The 19376-nt window shown below is 38.1% G+C and overlaps 1 protein-coding gene across 1 annotated transcript; it reads left to right on the top strand.

Annotated features, from left to right (window-relative positions):
* frrs1b (ferric-chelate reductase 1b) lies at positions 1-17968 on the top strand. The gene is given in 14 exon segments (XM_040127528.1): positions 1-111; positions 5982-6080; positions 6176-6312; positions 7149-7264; positions 10148-10197; positions 10199-10264; positions 10507-10593; positions 14906-15003; positions 15169-15224; positions 16753-16834; positions 16836-16894; positions 17727-17794; positions 17878-17939; positions 17941-17968. Coding segments are annotated over 14 exon segments (1119 nt in total).
* The last annotated feature ends 1408 nt before the right edge of the window (positions 17969-19376 follow it).

Below are 19376 nucleotides of genomic sequence, written 5' to 3'. Positions count from 1 at the left end.
ATGCCAGCTACATATCTGAACTGCTGTCTTCTTCCTCCTCAGTTTAGTTCAGTGGGGTGTGGCCAGAGTAAATCTTACATAACAATGGCCCTGTCTCTGAATAAATTGATGGTGAGTTTCATCATGAAATTTAGTTTTTAAAACAACACTGTTACCACTAAAAAGCTTGCACAAGAGGCAAAACTTAAGGCAAAACTTTCTGGGTGTTTAACTTGAACACCCAGAAATTCTGGCTCGTAATTACCATACAAGTGATTTATGATGCGTCATACTGAAGGGCAGAAAGAGGCAAAATATGAGATATTAGAGTCCAGCTTTTGCTTGATATACCAGTACAACTCAAACCAGTGTTTTTACATCTTTTAGCATGTTTACTTCAAATGACATACTGTCTTCATTCCATAACTGCTATCATTTTTTCCCAAAGCAACTTGTAGGGTTTTAGATTTTTTAATGTGTTTTCTTCCTCATTGGCAGCAACTGGTTTTCATTCAAATCAATATAGTATAAAACATAGCTGAGAATGTGTAAGAACCAGAGAGGTTCAGTTTTCATCTTTACAAATTAAATGGAAGAGCAACAGTAAGCACCACAATATGCACATTCCCAGTTTGGCGAGACACAGGAAGAGCAGGGTCAGAAAGCACCCCACAGTACCCAGAGCCTCCATGTGGTGCAAACTGTGCATCCTAGTGTCACATCTCAGACTGCGCAGATCAGATGGCCTAAAGCCTGCCAGACAACAGAGTGGAAAAGATTTGATGAGGACATAGCCTGTGAGTTGGAAACAATGGCCAAAGGTGATGTGGAGAGGTTATTGCAGGCAATGACAACAGTGATCATAACTGTGGTAGCAAAAAGCTTTGGTACCGAGGCTGAAAAGCGGGCCAAACGACTATATGTTAAAAACAACAGACCCACCAAAATCCAAAACATCTTAAAGGAACTCAATTCCCTCAAGCAACAACATAAATTGTCCAACCATGATGAAGGGGCACCACTGGAAGAACTGCGTGTGACGCTGAGGAAAAGGCTCATCACCCTGAGAAGAGCAGAGCAATATTGGAGGAAGGGAAGGGAAAGAGCACAGAAAAGATCAGTATTTATCAGCAACCCTTTTCACTTCACTGCTGTTGGGTCAGAAGAGAAGCATAAAGCTGTCCTGCACAAAGAAACAGATGAACCAACGTCTTCGACGCACCTTCAGTGACCCAAACAAAGAAGTTGAACAGCGAGACTGTGATGCCCTCATCTCGCCCACAGAACCAACAGAGGCTTTCGACCATTGCGAGCCACTTTTCAAGGAAGTTCAGCTATTAGTTAAAAAAAGCCAGAGCAGGCTCAGCTCCTGGTCTGAGTTGCACTCCTTACAACATCTATAAACACTGCCCCCAGCTTCTCAAGTGGCAATGGAGAATCCTCAAGGCCATCTGGAAGAGTGGCAAAGTTCCAGGATTGTGGATTCCGAAAGAGGAGAACTCTGAGAACATCAGCCGGTTTTTTATTAATAATAATAATAATAATAAACTTTATTTGTATAAAACCTTTCTTAACAAAGTAACATGGAGCTTGTACAGGTAATTTAAAATAAAACATAAAAAACAACATAAAACAACATTTAAAACAACATAATGCAAATACACAACACCGAAAGAGAAAACAAAACAAACGATAAGCATTAAAAGGACTTAATTGTGCAAAAACCTTAAATAAAAGTAAGACTTTGAAAAAGTGTTTTATAAAATATAAGAGCTCAGTGAGAAAGCTAGGTGCCAGGCCATAAAGAGCTTTAAAAGTTAACAATAAGATCTTAAACTCGATTCTACATTTGACTGGCCATCAAGTTCAGCTAAAACTGGTGTGATGTGTTCAAATCTCCTCGTACCATTAATAAGTCTAGCAGCCGCATTTTGCACCAGCTACAGAAAATGTAGTAAGCTTTGGCTGAGACATGAGTAAATGGTGTTACAGTAGTCTAAGAGACAAGGGTATTTACGACTATTGAGATCTTAATTAGATAAGAAAGATCTTATTTTAGAGATGTTCCCAAGGTGCATAAAGCAAGACTGAACAACCCTCTGTACTTGAGCATCAATACAAAATTCAGAGTCAAATGAAACACCCAGTTTTTTTTTTGCAACTGGTTTCACATCAGCTGATAGAGAGCCAAGACTATCAAGTATATAGGATCTGGAACTAAAAAGGGGTGAACAGAAGTATCTCTGATTTACCTGTGTTTAATCGAAGGACATTCTGAGACATCCAACAGTGTATGTCAGCTAGGCCGGCCTTCAGAGAAGCTAGACAACTGGAGTTTGAGGATTTGAGTGGAACATACAGCTGCATATAATCATCTGTGTAATAATGAAATTGGGTGTTATACTTTTTGATGACATTACCTAGCGGGAGCATATAGATTGAAAATAATAAAGGGCCAAGAACAGATCCTTGTGGAATGCCACAAATAAGATGGGCTAATGACGAGGAGGTAAGTCAAAGAAAAACAGAGAAGGTTCTACCTACCCAGGATCCTGTGTCTAGTTGGCAGGATGAGGATTTCATTTGAGTTATGGTTTTGGTGAGAGTTGATAGAGTAGTGGGTTCAAACCAATTAAGTGAAGCTGGAACATTGGTTTGGAATTGAAATATCCAGGGGAGATGGGTGTGATCTGTAGCCTAATATTGTCTGCTTTGTTAAGGAAGAAATGCCATTCATTCCATTTCATCCAGGACAGTTCTATTTGGAGAACAATTAAAATTAAAACATGATTAAAAATTAAAACATGATAACATGATCAACAATGAAAATTATTGATCATCAATGTTTGGTTACTGCTCAGAGGGACATGGGTGAGAAGAGGCAACAAAGGCATCACGAAAAGGACTAGCAGACTCAGAGTTAAAAATATGCAATCTTATGGGAGCAGAGCTTGGCTTAGGAATAGGACTGGGAAGTGGAGCATTAAAAATCACAGCTTTGTTGTCTGATATACAAACATCGATTAGTCCCACGCTTTGGAGAGCTAGACCCAGCAAGAGCACTAAATCAAGAGTGTGATCCTTACAGTTACTGGCCCCATTCACAAACTGTGTAAAATAAAATGACTCAATTAGTCCTATGCTCGTAAAATCAGCATAGGATGGGCAGCAAAAAAGAATGTTAAAATGTTAAGAAAAAGATTATGATAATATCCTTGGTGAATGATGAAGGAAAGATCTTCTTCAGCATGGTGGCAAGGTGCCTAGCAGAGTACTTCCAGAGGAACAAATACATTGACACCTCTGTCCAGAAGGGTGGCATTCCAAGGGTACCAGGCTGCTTGGAGCCCACAGGAGTCATCACTAAGCTCTTGAGGCAGGCCAGAGAAAACAAGTGCAAACTAATGATTATGTGGTGTGACTTGGGGAATGCCTATGGCTTAATTCCCCACAAAACTGTCGAAAACACTTTGAAGGGGCACCATGCTCCGGAGGGTATCGGAGGAATCCTCATGGACTATTACAGCATGTTCCACCTGAGAGTCAACAGGGCTTATAACAGCAGACTGGTGCAGGCTGGAGATTGGCATCTTCACAGGCTGCACTATTTCAGTCATCCTTTTTACCCTGGCAATGAACATACTAGTAAAATCTGCAGAGCCAGAGTGTCAAGCCCTGAAATCAAGATCTGGGATCTGCCAACCACCAATGTGAGCAGTCATGGACTACCTTACCATCGCTACAGCGTAAGTGCTTGGTCCTTGGTGGATTCTGAAGGGGCTGGAAAGGTTGATGAGGTGGGCAAGGATGTTCTTCAAGTCTGCAAAATCAAGATCTGTAGTGCTGAAGAAAGAAAGCAACTTGGAGACATTTTGTTTCTCAGTTGATGAAATTCTAATTCCTACCATCAAAGAGAACCCTGTAAAAAGTCTTGGAAAGATATGTGATGCAACACTCAGAGACAAGGCAGCAATAAGGAACACCAATGGGGAGTTGAAACAATGGTTGCAAAAGGTTGAGAGAGACTGGCCTCGCAGGGCAGTTCAATTCATGGAAGAATCCTCTGGCCACTGCCTCTTTATAAGTTTCCTATTTCCACCATTGCTGAACTAGAGAGGATAGTCAGCTGGTTCATGCGAAGATGGCTGGGTTTACCTAGGAACATCAGCAACATTGCTCTGTATGGAAACAGCTGAAAGCTGATGCTTCTTCTGAAATCCATTGAGGAGTTCAAGTTTGTGAGCAAGAAAAGTGCTGCAGTACCAGGAACCTTCAGCTCCAAAGGTTGCCAGAGCAAGAGTGTCAGTAAGAGCTACAAGAAAGTGGAGCGCAGAAGCTGCAGTGGAAAAAGTTGAGGTGCGATTATGACATAAAGTGCTGGTGGTGGTAGTTATTAAGGGAAGAGTTGGTCTTGCCTTGAAGTCCCCTGTTTTAACAAAGTACAAGGGAAAGAGTGACGAGAACTGATCCGGGAGGAAATAAGGACAGCTGTGGAGGAGAAGAGGACCAGCAGAGTAGTGGCAATGAGACAGCAAGGTGTGTGGACCAAATGGGGGTGGAAGATCACGTGGAACAATCTCTGGAAGGAGGATCCACACTACATCAAGTTCCCCATCCAGGCTGATAACGACTTCCTTCCTAGTCCATCTAACCTGCACTACTGGGGCCTTGCAGAACGACCAGCTTGCCCCCTCTGTGAGAATACTGGCACTCTTGGGCATATCCTGAGCTGCTGCAATAAAGCTCTTGCCAACAGTCGTTGTCAGTGGCGGCATGACCAGGTCCTCCGGATGATTGCAGAGACCATCTGCAGCACCCTCAACATCTACCAGAAGACAGAAACAATCAAGAACATCATCCACTTTGTCAAAGAGGGAGAAAGACCAACAACAGAATACCAGCTGCAAAGCAGCTGCAGCTTCCTCCCCACATCACAAAGACTACACTGTGGCTCGATATTGTGCTGTGGTCTGTCGCATCAAAGCACATTATTATGCTTGAGCTCACTGTGCCATTGGAAGAAAATATGGAGGAGGCCTATGAGCAGAAAAGAGCAAGGTATGAGGAGCTGAAGGACAACTGCCAAAGCAGAGGCTGGAGAGCACAGTGTTGGCCCGTGGAGGTTGGGTGTTGGGGCTTTGCAGGCCAGTTGTTTTGCAAAGCATATGCTGCACTCAAAATCATTGGAGAGAGATGAAAGAGAGCCATTTCTACCACCACGGATGCAGCAGAGAAAGCATCAAGATGGCTCTGGCTCAATGAGGCTAATCTGTGGGTTGTTGCTAGGACACAGGCTGAGGTGTGATCAACCCTGGTTGGGTCACCTGGGCAAGGGTGTATTATGTTAGAAAACCCAAATCACCTGACCACCCCAGGTAACAACACTGATGATGTGCCCTAGCGTAGCATCAGGAAGTTGTTTCTGTAAGAAGAAGGAAGACTTGGCTTTATATTTATGTATGTGGTGCTCTCCTGAAGTAGTGTACTAAAACTATGGGAACTTTATGAACACTCTTACATTGTTCAACCACTGTGGATGTGAATACTCTCAAACATTAAATGAAAGTCAGCATTTTAGTCTCTTGCATACCAAAAAAACTTGTTTAAAGTGGTGGCACTGCATACAGGGTATTTAGGAATCAATGTTTGGGTTTCTATTTATTTTATGAAAAATTAATTTATGTGTATTTATTTAGATGATAAAAAATTGTGAGCTCAAAGGGATTTTTGGTGTGTTAATATCTTGCTCATTTATTGTATCTCCTATAAATTACATTAATGTATAATCAAATTAATTAGTTTAAAAAAAAAAAAACCTTGCCTCTGAACATAATCTAGACAGTGTTATGTTGCCACCACCAACTGGGAAAACAGTTAGTTTATTAGTATATGAACATGATGAGTTGCCTGTTAAATAATAAAAACAACGACTTTTGGGGACTGAAAGCAATGAGCAGTAAATGTATGTAACTGTATTTATGTAAATGTTTCTGCGCTTGTAGGGGAATGCTGACATCTATCTGTGCGTGAATGATAGGGGGAAGGTTACCATTAGTGCTGCATATGTCTCTGGACGAACACACCCTGAGCTGGCAACAGAGGTACACTCAGACACACACTAATCATCATCAACATACAATAACAGTGGCTGTATGTTTTAACACTCAGTTTTCAGTGCTGACCTCTCTGTTTCTAGGAGGGTCTGTGGGGTCAGGCCTGGAGGCTTGCCGATGGAGTCATCCAATGTCGTTTCCATAGAAAAATCCTCCTACCTAACAAGTTTAACTTCAATCAGAGCTACTTCCTGTTTCTGGCGCATGGTAGATCTAACCAAGAGAAGACAGTATGAAACCCAACAACAGAAAGTGTTCAATATTAAAGAAATAATTTAATGATTATGAAATAAATAATCGCATGAAATCACTGTGTAAAATATATAACTATATAAAACAATAAATTGTGAAATAATTTAAGAAATTATGAAAACTAATCTCAGTGTAATGAAATGTTATTTCATCATTAGTATTTTTATAATAATAAAAATAACAGGTTTTATTGGAGTTTTTTTTTTTTTAATAACTGACCTTTTTCTCCAATAACATTATTATTTAATGTCAAGTTTTATTTCATAATAATTAATTTGATATTGTCACTTCACAAGGTAGTGGTGTAGCCCTCCATATATACACCATCAGCCAAAACATTAAAACCGGTAACTGGTTTCAGTGTGAGACCTGTGTTTAACTCAGATCAGGAGTAGGGCTGCAAAGCTAATGTAGATGTTGTAGATAAGGTAGACTTGTTTACTAGTTCAGGTTAAACACTGACCTTCTGAAAATGTTAATTTGAGTTTCATACTTCCATTTTCGTAGTGATCTGTTGAGTTGTCCCTGGGCGTTTACTGGGTCTCACTCTGTTATATTCCTGGATAACTTTGAAGTCTGAGGTGTCTTTGGTTGTTCACACCTCGGGTCATGTGTATTTCAGTCTGACTAGTCATGCCTTCAGTGGGAATACTTGCATGAGTGACAACGATGAGAATAGCATACAACTACTGCTGGAAAACAATGGTACAGTGAATCAAACATGAATATTCTCTGTTACACGTTTTGTGCATGTAAAATGTAAACTTAGTGCAGAGTCCATGTTGTCAAAACTTTGTCCTCCATAGGTTTAATCCACAGACATGATTGTCAGCCTATCATCTCCACCAATCAGAAGGTAATTACTGGACATCCAAAAGATCTAAGTGGCTCCAGCTCTCCCCTGCAGATCAAGTTCCATGGTTGGTTGACAACCATTTTCTGATATATGGTTCCAGTATGGGCTCTGTATATTAACAAGACTATTAGTCTAATACTCTATGGGCCGGTTTCACAGACAAGGCTTTAGCCTAGTACCAGACTAGAATGCCCGCTTGAGCTGTCTTAACTCAAAGCGACTTGCACAGACTTATCTTAAAATTGTTGTAGATTTAGCCTGTTCTGGATTAAACTAAGACAATTGCAAGAGGGAGGATTAGAGTTACTCTAGGACTAAATTGAATTTTCTATTAATCCAGCAAAGGTACAACAGAGCTCATATCCGCACTAGAGTGACGATCGAGTGTATGTTTGGAAAGTGGAAAAATACCATTGTTTAAGCAAAAAACTTAGACTCCCAAGAAGATGTGCTAGGTGGCCATTGCTAAAGCTGTGTTGCACAACTACCTGAAGCAGCAATGCTGTTTGGATCCTTCAATGGTAGCTAAGGATCAAGCAGACGTGTCCATGGCTGAGGCAGGCAATCACCAACAAGGACTTACACATTGAGTTGCTTTCACCTTGCAACACTTCAGTTAGATGAGATGCAATTAAATGTTGGTTCTGTACAAAATCAAAATAGCAGTAAAATTAAATGATTGACTAAATCAATGCAGGCTTAAATTTTAGTTCGTAGTGATTAAAATACTCACATTCATGAATATCCAAATGACAAAACATTTTTTTTTTTTTTGCAAATCATATTGTTCATTGTAGATGGTAATGACAAGTGTCTCATTACTTTATCTTTTTTGGATCATATCTCTCCCCTCCAGCTTCATATCCAATTTAACTGGTAGAATTATCACTTTTATTTCCTGCTCTTCCTTCAGATATTTCATTTTATGCTCATGAAATTTTCTGGCTAACTTTTCATGCATGGACATGTTTTTTGTTTTCTGCTAAAAGGTGGTGGCAGCATCTTCACACATGGTTGGTATAGCAGATGTGTAGGGTACACACTGTGCAATGACTCTTCCAACCTGTTCAGATTCCTTTCCTCTGGAACTGTCCAAATGATCATTGTCTGGTGAACTATCCAGAGGTAGTTGGTGCTCTATTATTCCAGACAACAAGTCACTCAATTTATTAGTCTTGGTTTGTTTTTGTTTTTTTGTAGTCTACCACCAGTTGTAAATTGCTCTCTTCTGAGGTCTGCATTCTCTCTTTTTAAAGACAGTTTAGAATTGTTCCACAGAGTCTATGAAGGCAGATATCACTCAATATAAGCAATGTCTGTCCTTGTGGTTTAATTTTCATTTGCGTTGAATTCACTGCAAATTACAGCCCAACAACTCTTTTTCCTTTGCTCAGTGGGATTAGTATGGTTTTTACTTTCAGTAACTGGGAGGTTTGACACAGTTAGTTTTAGTAGCGTTTTTTTCATGTTTTTTGAATTAATTATTATTTTTGCCTCTGGGCTAACCAAACAACATACTGCAGTCTTTGTATTCTAAGAGCTTTAACCGTAGCAGGCTGAAAAGTTAAGTTTGCCTTGAGGTATTTATTTATTTATCTATTTATTGGTCAAGCTGCTGTTTCTGAGATGAAGAATGAACCTTTAAGCTCAACTTAATAAATGAAATTTAATTGCAGTATCAATTGTTTAATGTATGCAAATAAAGTAAAAAGCACATCCTGTTGAGAAACATTATGTCAATATTTTGTTACAGTCCCATTTGTGACCTTGGCACTCTTTATGTCATTTTGTGATATGGTCACATTGCATTCCGTACACAAACCTTAGGGGAAAAGAAAACTTTTTTTTTTTTTTTTTTTTTACCTGTGATCCAGTAGGATCACAGCAGGATCACAGGATTTAAGCTTTGGTTTCACCATAGCCAAACATATTATCATTACAGGCAGAAAGTAAACAGCTTGCTGCTTGATAAGTGGCTATAATATATTATGTTTTCCCTTAAGGTTTGCATACAGAACACTATGTGACTGAATCACAGACTAAATTAAGGAATTCTAAGGACACAAATAAGTCTAATTACATGTACTCTTATGCTCCATATAAAGCTGGATTTATGGTTGAAGCAAGGAGTTAACAGGAGTTCGACCATATATACCAATGGCATACGTTTTGTTGTAGTTTTTGAGAGATTTTGATTTTTAGTTTAAAGTTGGATTGCACCTGCTAATGCCACTGTCACAGCGTTATATGGATGTATTGTGCATCATCAAACCTTTTTTTTGGTCTATATTCGCCACAGTAACTGTGTCACTTACTGATGCTGATATAAAAGACAGTGGGAAATTCCGTCATGTTTCATTACTGAATAGGAGACCATTAACTGTCGTTTCCCTATTTCTGTTTTTTCTTCCCCTGTGATAGAGATGACTTTCATGAGCAGAAGTTTTGCAGTAGATATGTCTTTGTTAGATATGTGTTACAGAAAAGCAGCCTATAACTGAATCTTTCTTCAAACTGCCTAAAGTTACTTTCAGTCTCACTGATCTACCACCTTCAAAAACTTGTCGGAGAAAACATGAGCTGACCAGTCACGTTTCTTGTTGTCTCCAAGTGCTATCTCTGTAGCCGTTGTAGCTCCAAATCTGGTTGCACACATTAGCCTACTACTGTGTACGGCGGTTATTTGCATAGGCATGTAGCTACGCTGTAACCCCTTAACACAGAACTATAAGTCAAAATATCAAAGAGTAAATCTCTAACAAACAAATATAGATTGAAGACTCTCCACAAACAAACATGACAGTTTTGAGAAATTGTGAATGCTGTATGTGATCAAACAGACTGCATCTTACACATTTGCTGCATACATTGACTCACTCATAAATCTCAGATGTTAGCTCCAAATATCTACAAATCAGTTTATAGTACCTGTGGTCTGTCCTCTCAGGTGTGCTAATGATGACTGTCTGGATGTGGACAGTAAGCACAGCCATCTTCAATTGCTTGCCACTACAAACACTTTTGACCTGACCTAACTCTGCTAGGACAAAGACTCTGGTTTCAGGTGAGATCACCAATATATCTGTTTCAATGACAATAATATCCAAACATGGGATATGCTCTGAAATATATTTTATCGATAGAATAATTCACGTAATTTTCAAAACCAGATTCTTGGTTTGCAACTCTCTATTTCCGATGAACATAACACTATTTAAATATTTAAATGAAGACTCGATCACTATCCAGTCTTCATTTAAATATTTAAATAGTACCCCTTCTCTCTCCCGCTCCTTCTCTTTGTAGCTCCATCGAACCATGGTGGTCTTGGCTGTGGTTCTAACTAGTGCTGCCTTCACCCTGCCTTTCATATATGGGAAAGGATGGAGCAAGGTACTATAAGTGTGTGTGTGTGTGTGTGTGTTTACCCCCTCCATGCTTGTCCACCTGTCCCTCCATCTGTCTAACTGGCTCCTAGAATTTCTAAATCTTTAGCTCTGTATCTTTGTGTCAGTCCCACACACATCTCCACAACAACTCATTGTGTCGTCAGTGCTTGTTCTGAGTGTTGGTAGACGTCAGACTATGTGTGTGTGTGTCTGTATAGATTTGTACTAGTAGAAACAAGTACAAAATAGGTAGAAAAAAATGCAACTACACTTTGAAGTAGCAGATTTTTCCTGCTGGAATAAAGAAACCTCTTCCTTACATTCTTTTGTGACCTGTAGAGCCTCTCTCAGACCAAAATGTCAACTTTGCACATCGGATATATCACTAATCTAATCTAATATGTATATCACTAATCTAATAGCTCCTAATATTTGCTCTGTACATGAATTTTTGAAAGTGGATGAAGCCTTTTCATTTTAATGACCCCAGTGGCCCTTCCTGTAGCTCCACCCTCAAGACAAACTTTACATTTGTAGTCCCTCAGCTGGTAAGGCTATAAAAGAGCATTCACACAGATTCAAAAAGGTAGCCTTTCTCTTTTCTATCAAAAGAAAGAGGCTGAGTAGTACGTACATATTCAGCTCTTATTGGATATTTTCTCACATTGCCAATATACTGACACACAATAAAATAGTTAATTTCCCAAGCTATGTGCTTTCACATATTATTTTCCATTCCATCCTAACATGTCTCCACTGTTTAAGTATGTATGTGTTAAATTATATAAATAATTGGTTCTTAAACTGTGGAGTGAGCCAACATCACAGAACATTTTACAAATGTTCTTTTATTTTTTATTTTATTTATTATTATTATTATTATTTTTATTTTCTTCAGCTAAGACATAGCATTAATAGGTATTCATTTTATTTCCAAATAATATACTTCTTTAAAACAGACACTTTCCAATGACAACAACTGAAATATCTTAGTATTCAAAAGCTTTGTTTCTTTCAAAATCCTGCAATAAACAACACTAAGAGTCTGCAGCCATGCTAGCAGGTATGTGAGGTTGTACTTACGTACAGTGGTGCTTTGAGCTAAATGCTAACAGGCTCACATTGACAATGCTGACATGCATACAACTTATTTCAGCATGTTAGCATGCTAACATTTGCTATTTAACACTAAACACAAAGCACAGCTGAGGCTGATGGGTATGCCATTAGTTTATGGTATTTGGTCATAAACCCTAGCATTTGACAAATTAACATTTTAATCTTACTATGACACAAAATGAAACTGGGGTCACCAAAGTTATTGAAATTCATCCTGAGGGGAACATGAATGTTTGAATATAATTTTACGTGATAGTAATGTGGAGAGGTGATCCTGTTTGTATGTGTATGTGTGTGTATGTTTGTGTGTGTGTTCTAACAATGCCAATCTGTTTATGATTATCACAATGACATGATATAATTTTTATTTTTAAGTTAGTCAGAAGGTAGTCTTTTCTTTGTAAATCAAAGAGTGTTCCTGTAAATGAACTTCTTGAACTTGTAGCTAACACTGTTTGGATGTGTTCCTTGAGCTGCACTGTGGTGTGTACGTGTACGAATGACTCAGCCATATTAATCACATTCTGTTCTGCGGTATGGGTGAGACAATCCATCCAAGCATTTGTTTATCCTGACTCACCACAGAGACTGCAGCTTTCAGGAGAGACACCAACACAATATATCTGCAGGTTCTTCCACAGGCTGGCCTGCTTAATTATAATTGTGATGAGAGTGTATTAGACATGGAGGATTGTGGTGCCTCTTTCGAATGTGCTGGCTGGACCGAAGGAAGATGGAGTAACAGAAACACGTCATGAATACAGACTTGGAAGAATCCCAGTTCTAGAGGCACTTACACAGAACGGTAACATCAAGTTAAACTGAAATTTGAGCTTTGAATTATACTAGTGCAGTGCCTGTTCGAAGTGTGCCTGTTGGCAGCCTGATGGGCGTAATGGGTTCTATTTACAAACTCACAAAACAACATTCTGTGATGTCACTGATGGTATCACAGTTTATTTGGCATCAGTATTTATGGTGTTCATCTGTGGTCATTTTTTCTTCATGTCAAGTAACGTGGAAAACATGTCTTTTTTTTGTATTGCAGCCTTCAAGGATCTACTGTTAACTGACTCTGGATCTATGTTAAATCTAGTACTAATCTAGTACTAAATCGAGTATGTCTAGTAAAAATAAATTTGATAAATAGTTTTTATTCTTAATTCTTTGAGTAGGGGTAAAATTGGAGGTCTTCAACTTTCACTTGAGTCCAAAATTTCACTTTTAGCAGGTTAATAAATAAAAGCCCAGATCACACTTGAGGATTTAGATGACACCCATATCTAAAACATAAAAGCTGTTGTTATTTTCAGCTCCTTGACATTAATACTGTATATCCATCATTCTGTTCGTAACCCTGTTGAATCTGTTTTGCAGTGGCCCCTAGTTGTCTGTCTTTCCCTATGTCCCACCAGGAAATACTGACTGATTGTAGCACCAGTAAATCATAAATTACCACCCCAGCATGATTAAATTTTCAGACAGATACTGTGGATGTGTTTATAGAAGAATGTAGTTGTTCTATTACTCTGTATGAATTTTATTCTTCACTCATGTCAGTGCTGTAATCTCTCATTCTGTTTTAATACAAACATACAGTACAGTATAGTATGGACAAAGTATATTTGCAAGTATACTTGCATTTCTTGTGATACTTATTTCGGGTCTTCACCAGAAGTGAGTCTTATAGTGTCAGTGTACGTGTAAGAGTGCCAGAGTGTGAGAGATTTTCAGAGCACATGGAAACACACTCCGTTAATGATGCCGTAGTGTTCTCTTGCTATCTCTGGCTGCTCAGACATTAACTTTAAATGTGCATAAATGTGTATCATCTGTACCGTCAAGATTTTTCAGACAGACAGACTGGTGTTTTTCACTAATTAGCACTGCTTGCATGCAGAGTTAAGTTCGCATGACCACAAGAGTGTGTACTCAGGCAAATTCACTGACTCTGTCTGAAAATATCAGAACTAAGATGCAAAATGGCTTATGCAAAGGAAAATGTAATCAAGAATAATGCTGCTCTTATATCTTCATGATCCACAGCTGCCACACTTTGGACAGCTTGGGTTCCTATAATACTTGGTGAAGTAATAAAAAATTATGAAAATAATGATGGCTATGGGCAATTATGACTGCTGATGATAATAAGAATATAATAAAAGGATAAAAAACATAATAAAAAAATACACGCTGAAAACCTAAATGAACAAGCTCCCTCCATGTGGTGTGGGGGCTATTGGGACTGTCACTCCCAAATGGTCATTGTCTCTCCTCAAGGTCAGAGTGTGACCAAAGCAGGGGCATCCCTGTGTCACTCTTCATTTATCACATTTTAGAAAGAATTAATAAGCACATAAATTAATTGAAATGGATTTAAATGTCTTAATTGAATTAATTAATTTAATCACAATCTGTCCATGCTGCAATATCTATTTTACTCATTTTATTTTAAGTACTGATATTTGTTAATTATTATTGTTATTATTATTATTATTACAATACTTACATTTTTCCTTCTTTTTCTCACTTATGTCCCACCTTCTATCCATCTGGGTCTTTGTCATTTTTGTATGTTCTGTCACATCTGTCCCTGTTAAATCATCTGTTTCTTGTCATGCTTCACCATAAAAAAAAAAGAAAAAAAAAAAGACGATCAGACAGTTGTAAGCAATCACCCTGGTTAGACAAATTTACTTTGAAGGGATAATAAAGGTAAACTGTCTGGAAACATCCATCACAGTTTACAGATCCATTTCCTGCTTCAACTTTGACCTACTGTATTGACTGTAATTGTGTGCACACTATTTTCCTGCACAATGAGGGATTATTATCAACATTTCAGGTGTGCTCATTGTTAGTTTGACCTTCTAATAAAGTGGTGCTCCAAATGATCTAGATAAACTGTTGACTTGTTAACAACCTGTCTGATGATCAGATTTCATGTTATCACAACTGATAGAAATGATTAACAAAGAACAGAAGTTTTAATAAATTGAAATCATTAATAAGAGGGTAGCAGCAGCAACAATAGTATGTAGTAAAAGCCACAGAACTAGATGTGAAAGTGTTTGTTCATATTTTCTTGCCAATGTATTACAAGATTTTACCGGAGACTACGACAATATCTAAAGCCACAGATTATAACTGTAGCTCCTCTTCCTCTTTGTTTTCTCTTGTCTTCTCTTTCCTCTTAGGTTGCAGGCTCTCACCCTTACATAGGCTGCACCATCATGGCTCTGTCTGTCATCCATCCAGATATGGCAATTCTCAGACCAGTCCCGGAGTCCCCCAGGTAAAACCAAATACCAGATTTTGATAATCCCTGATTTGCTCATCACTGTCTCAAGTAAGTGTATTTTATCCCTATTGGGTCCTGTGAAAAGCAGTACTAGAATTTTTAAATTCATCCATGTTAACTGAAATCATGCCAGGTCCTGTCTCTTTGCATCTGTACGAGGAACATCTTCAGCTGGCTACAATTTGGAGCAGGCACGGCTAGCCAGATACTTGCTAGTAAGAAGAGGGATTAGAAAATATATTATCTGGAATAATCGTATGTGATTGCTGCAAGCTGCTGCTGCTCAAACTGTGGATAATGACATGAAGACTTGTTTACCATGATCCGTTTCATGACCATGAAGTATACGATGGCAACATTTTTAGATTTTGAATTTTGGATGTAAGCTCAGCTCTACCCAGGTTCAGTATCACCTTTTGAATAAAGTTTAAATGTTTTTTAATGTACTTAGGGTACTCCAGCTGCAGTTCATAGATAAGGCCAGACAGGAGGCACATTGTCTGAGGTGGGGTCTTCGGTTCATCCACTATAACACTGACCTCCAAGATGTTAGCATCACCTTCCCCAAAAATCTCTGGAAGCAATTGTGAAACACAGTAGATGATTTCTGTTGGTGCAGTAATCCACAAGGCAGAGAGTACACCACAAATTTAGTAAAAATGGTCTACATTAACTTTTGATAAGTTTAGTCCATCCAACAACAACAACATGAAAAATTTACCCACTTATGTCTGTCACAGCAAGTAGGCTAACAGTTGACCAGTGAAACCTTGCTTCTGATGATGTTTGTCAGGCTGGGACAGAAGACATATCTCAATATTCTTCCTTCTTCCTAAAATATTCAAAACAAGTTTAAAAAAACACTGGTTGAAAATGGCCAAAATTAATTATATTGCTTAAGTATGTAGATATTAATTGTGGAATATCATTTGGTCACACTAAAATTCATACTTAATCTTAAGTTATTTTGAAACAATTTGTCAATTGAGCCAGAACTCAACAAATTTCATGATCTGAAAAAAGGTGAAGGGAGAAAATGGCATAGCCTTAAGATACAGACTGACAACATGAAAAATGGTGAGGAGAACATGGCATGGTTTTCTTTGTCATGAAACAAGCCCTGATTATGCCAAGACAAGTTGAATGAATTGGCCAATTAGAAGCTGGCAAAGTGCTGCAGTGCTGATGAGGGGGTGTGGCTACAAATTTATGTTTTTAAGTCGGTCCAGCTTAAAGATGCTAGTGAAAACAATTATCCCCTAATAACACTACAATGTACTAAGACTGTTTAAGTAATACAATCAAACTTAATATATGCAGTTTTTAGAAAAAGGTATTCAAACAGTTATTCAGGAGGAAATAGTCCATTTGTTGGGGACTATTTTAAAAAGAGGATTAAGCCACATTTTTAGAAGCATCACAGTTTATTGTTGGTTTGGCTCTGCACATGGGGTTGACTGTAAGAAATATATACAATAGAATATCACCTGACTCTTCTTTTTAAATTTGTCATAATGGTTTATTTTTATATACCTATGTGTATGCTACGATAAATTTAGTTGATGGTCAGTGTTTTGGAAAACACATTTTTTTTTACAATTACTATATGAATCACTTTGTAAAGCACAACCTGCACAGTAAAGCACAAAGTATTGTGTGTCCCAAGATCTAAATGTTTTTCTTTCATCCTACCTGAGAGTGAAATTCCAGATCAAGCACTGACTGGTCCTCTCCCCCTTCCAGCGGCAGGTGTCTTCCTGGGTGCTACTCAGTAGGCGCTGCTGTTACCCAGTCCCTGGTCTCCTGCAGTGCTGACTGAATGGCTCATGGACTGTGATCATGCTGGCAGACCTGCTGCTACTAATCCACCCCTGCAGACTCATAAGTAAAGGTACTACAGTCCAATGTTTGTGTAGGATGACAGACTGAAAAATGACATGAAAACTAAATATTTGTCAGACAAAACTGCATTTTGACAAAGTTCATCAAAATTGAACCCCGTTAAAGATTTGTGATGATTTACATGATGCCCCTTGATAGCAGTGACTGCACTGAAATAAACTGATCTTTTAAATACCAGTATGACTGGGTTTAACACATGATGATTCTCACTGCATACAGATCCCGTCCCCTCTGCACAAGCACCCTGATCAACCAGTAGGACTCACTAGTGCAGCAGTATGATCCCTCACTAGTGTCCCACCCACAAACACTGCCAACTGTGTTTATCAAATGCACCCATGCCATCAGTGCACTCTTCAGTATATGCTTTTAATTTTCTTTCCTGTTGGCTATGGACTAGTTCTTAAGCCTGGAGTAAACAATTGGCATTAACTGTTTGTTTCAATAAGCAGTGAGTGCTGCTGCTTCCTGCAATGAGAAAATCAATTGTTCTGTTCCAACACATTATGAGTAAAGCCAAAAATGATTATTAGACTGTGTATGTGTGGAGGGTGTGTGTGTTTGTGTGTCGGAGGTGGGTGTATTTATGTGGGTGTGAGTGATTGTGAATGCCAAATAGCTTGCTAATGTCAAGTCTTTTAATGAGAGACCTAATATTAACTCTTCTATAGTTTGAGAGGACAGCAGTGGGAAGGCTGTGTTCTTTCATCATGCAGTGATGTTTAGGGTTTCTACATTGCAACATTCTTGAAATTTGTGTTTTACTATTCTCTACTTACCAAACATATCTGACTGAAAATCACATGTATCCACAGGAAACAGCAACAGTGATAACACAGAGAATATCTTGTTTGCTCAGTTTGAAAGGTGGCAGCACGGAGAGGTGAGACCTGCCGTGCTTTATTCATTGTTTTTATTTTTTGATATCTTATATCTTTATTGAATCTTCAATACTATTTCTTTCAGATTTCCAAAGTCAAGAAGATGGTGTTAATGGTGTTCCTAATAGGAAATACAGGGTTCCTGTCTGTTTATAAAAGCTATTGCAAGTTTATAATTATGACAAATTATTGTCACCTTGGATAATTATATATATATATATATATATATATATATATATATATACATATATACATATATATATATATATATACATATATACATATATACATATATACATACAGTTAGGTCCATAGGTATTTGGACAGTGACACAATTTTCGTAATTTTTTGCTCTCTACGCTACCAAAATAGATTTGAAAAGAAGCTATCAAGATGTGATTGCAGTGTAGACTTTCAGCTTTTATTCAAGGGGGTTTAACAAAAATATCACATTAACCATTTAGAAATTACAGCCATTTTTATACATATTTCCTCATTTTCATAGTGGATCTCTGTGATTTTGGTGATTTTTAATAAATATATATATATAGTTATTAGATTAGACTTAGATTTTTAGATTAGACTGTAAGACTTTATTTCATTACATTGTCAATCAAATTAGTGTTGTTAAACCTTTGTTCCTCTTTGAACAGTATTTAAGATCATTTTGATAGTTAACTTCTTTTATACCATTCTGAATAATCTCCCTACTGCACTGATTATTACAATATTCTTTCCTCCATATTCTATGTAATATTCTCTTACATACAATTTATATTAATCATTATTGATTGACCATAGTGAAAAGCTGAAGTTTGTGATCTCTCTGCGTAAAACGTCAGTTTAATTAATCTCCCTATAGTAAGTAATTTCAAAATCAGCTCACTGGAGGAAACTTACAACTCCGCGTGAATATCCAGTTGATAAAAAGAGCGACACCCTACACTTGGGTGAGATCTGCTGGCACATTTTGCACTTTGACACGTTTGGTAGTTAACTAACTTTTGCATAACTGCCTTCGTTTTACTTTTCTTTTTGCATGTCCTTGGTTTTCCTGTTTGCTTTTTGTCCTTCAAGATTTTCTCTTAACTGCTAACCAGTCCTCGTCTCCAGTCATCTTTTCTTGTCTAGACTGGCATCCTTTTTTTTTTCTCTATTAAGCTGTTTGGGCATTTTGATTTTTAACCTATATACCCTATGGCCCATTTTTTTTTTTTTTTTACTTTAACAAGTCTTGCTTGATAATATTTTGAAAGTTTTGTCACCTGGCTAGTGAAATTACTTTCAAGACTATTTGATAAGTCAAGTTTGGGAAATTGAAACTATCAGAGTTTATCCGACACCAACTTCAACGGAACCAGCAGAGAGATCTTCCAGAACTTCTGCCTGTTTAGCAAAGAGCCATCCTCAGCCTTAACTCCACTCCATCCACCTGGAGTGAGGCTGTCAGCTTACCTACTTCCAGACACTTGTTGCTTGACACATGCTGTGTCTCAGAGAGCAACACATCGCTGGGAAACTGCGAGTAGAGTCAGCACAGAACCACTATGGATCCAACTGAAAGGAGTCAGCTCTGACTTGACA

This window comes from Xiphias gladius, chromosome 5 (assembly GCF_016859285.1).
Source record: "Xiphias gladius isolate SHS-SW01 ecotype Sanya breed wild chromosome 5, ASM1685928v1, whole genome shotgun sequence".
Classification (NCBI taxonomy): domain Eukaryota; kingdom Metazoa; phylum Chordata; class Actinopteri; order Istiophoriformes; family Xiphiidae; genus Xiphias; species Xiphias gladius.
This window is presented reverse-complemented; position numbering and strand designations above follow the sequence as displayed.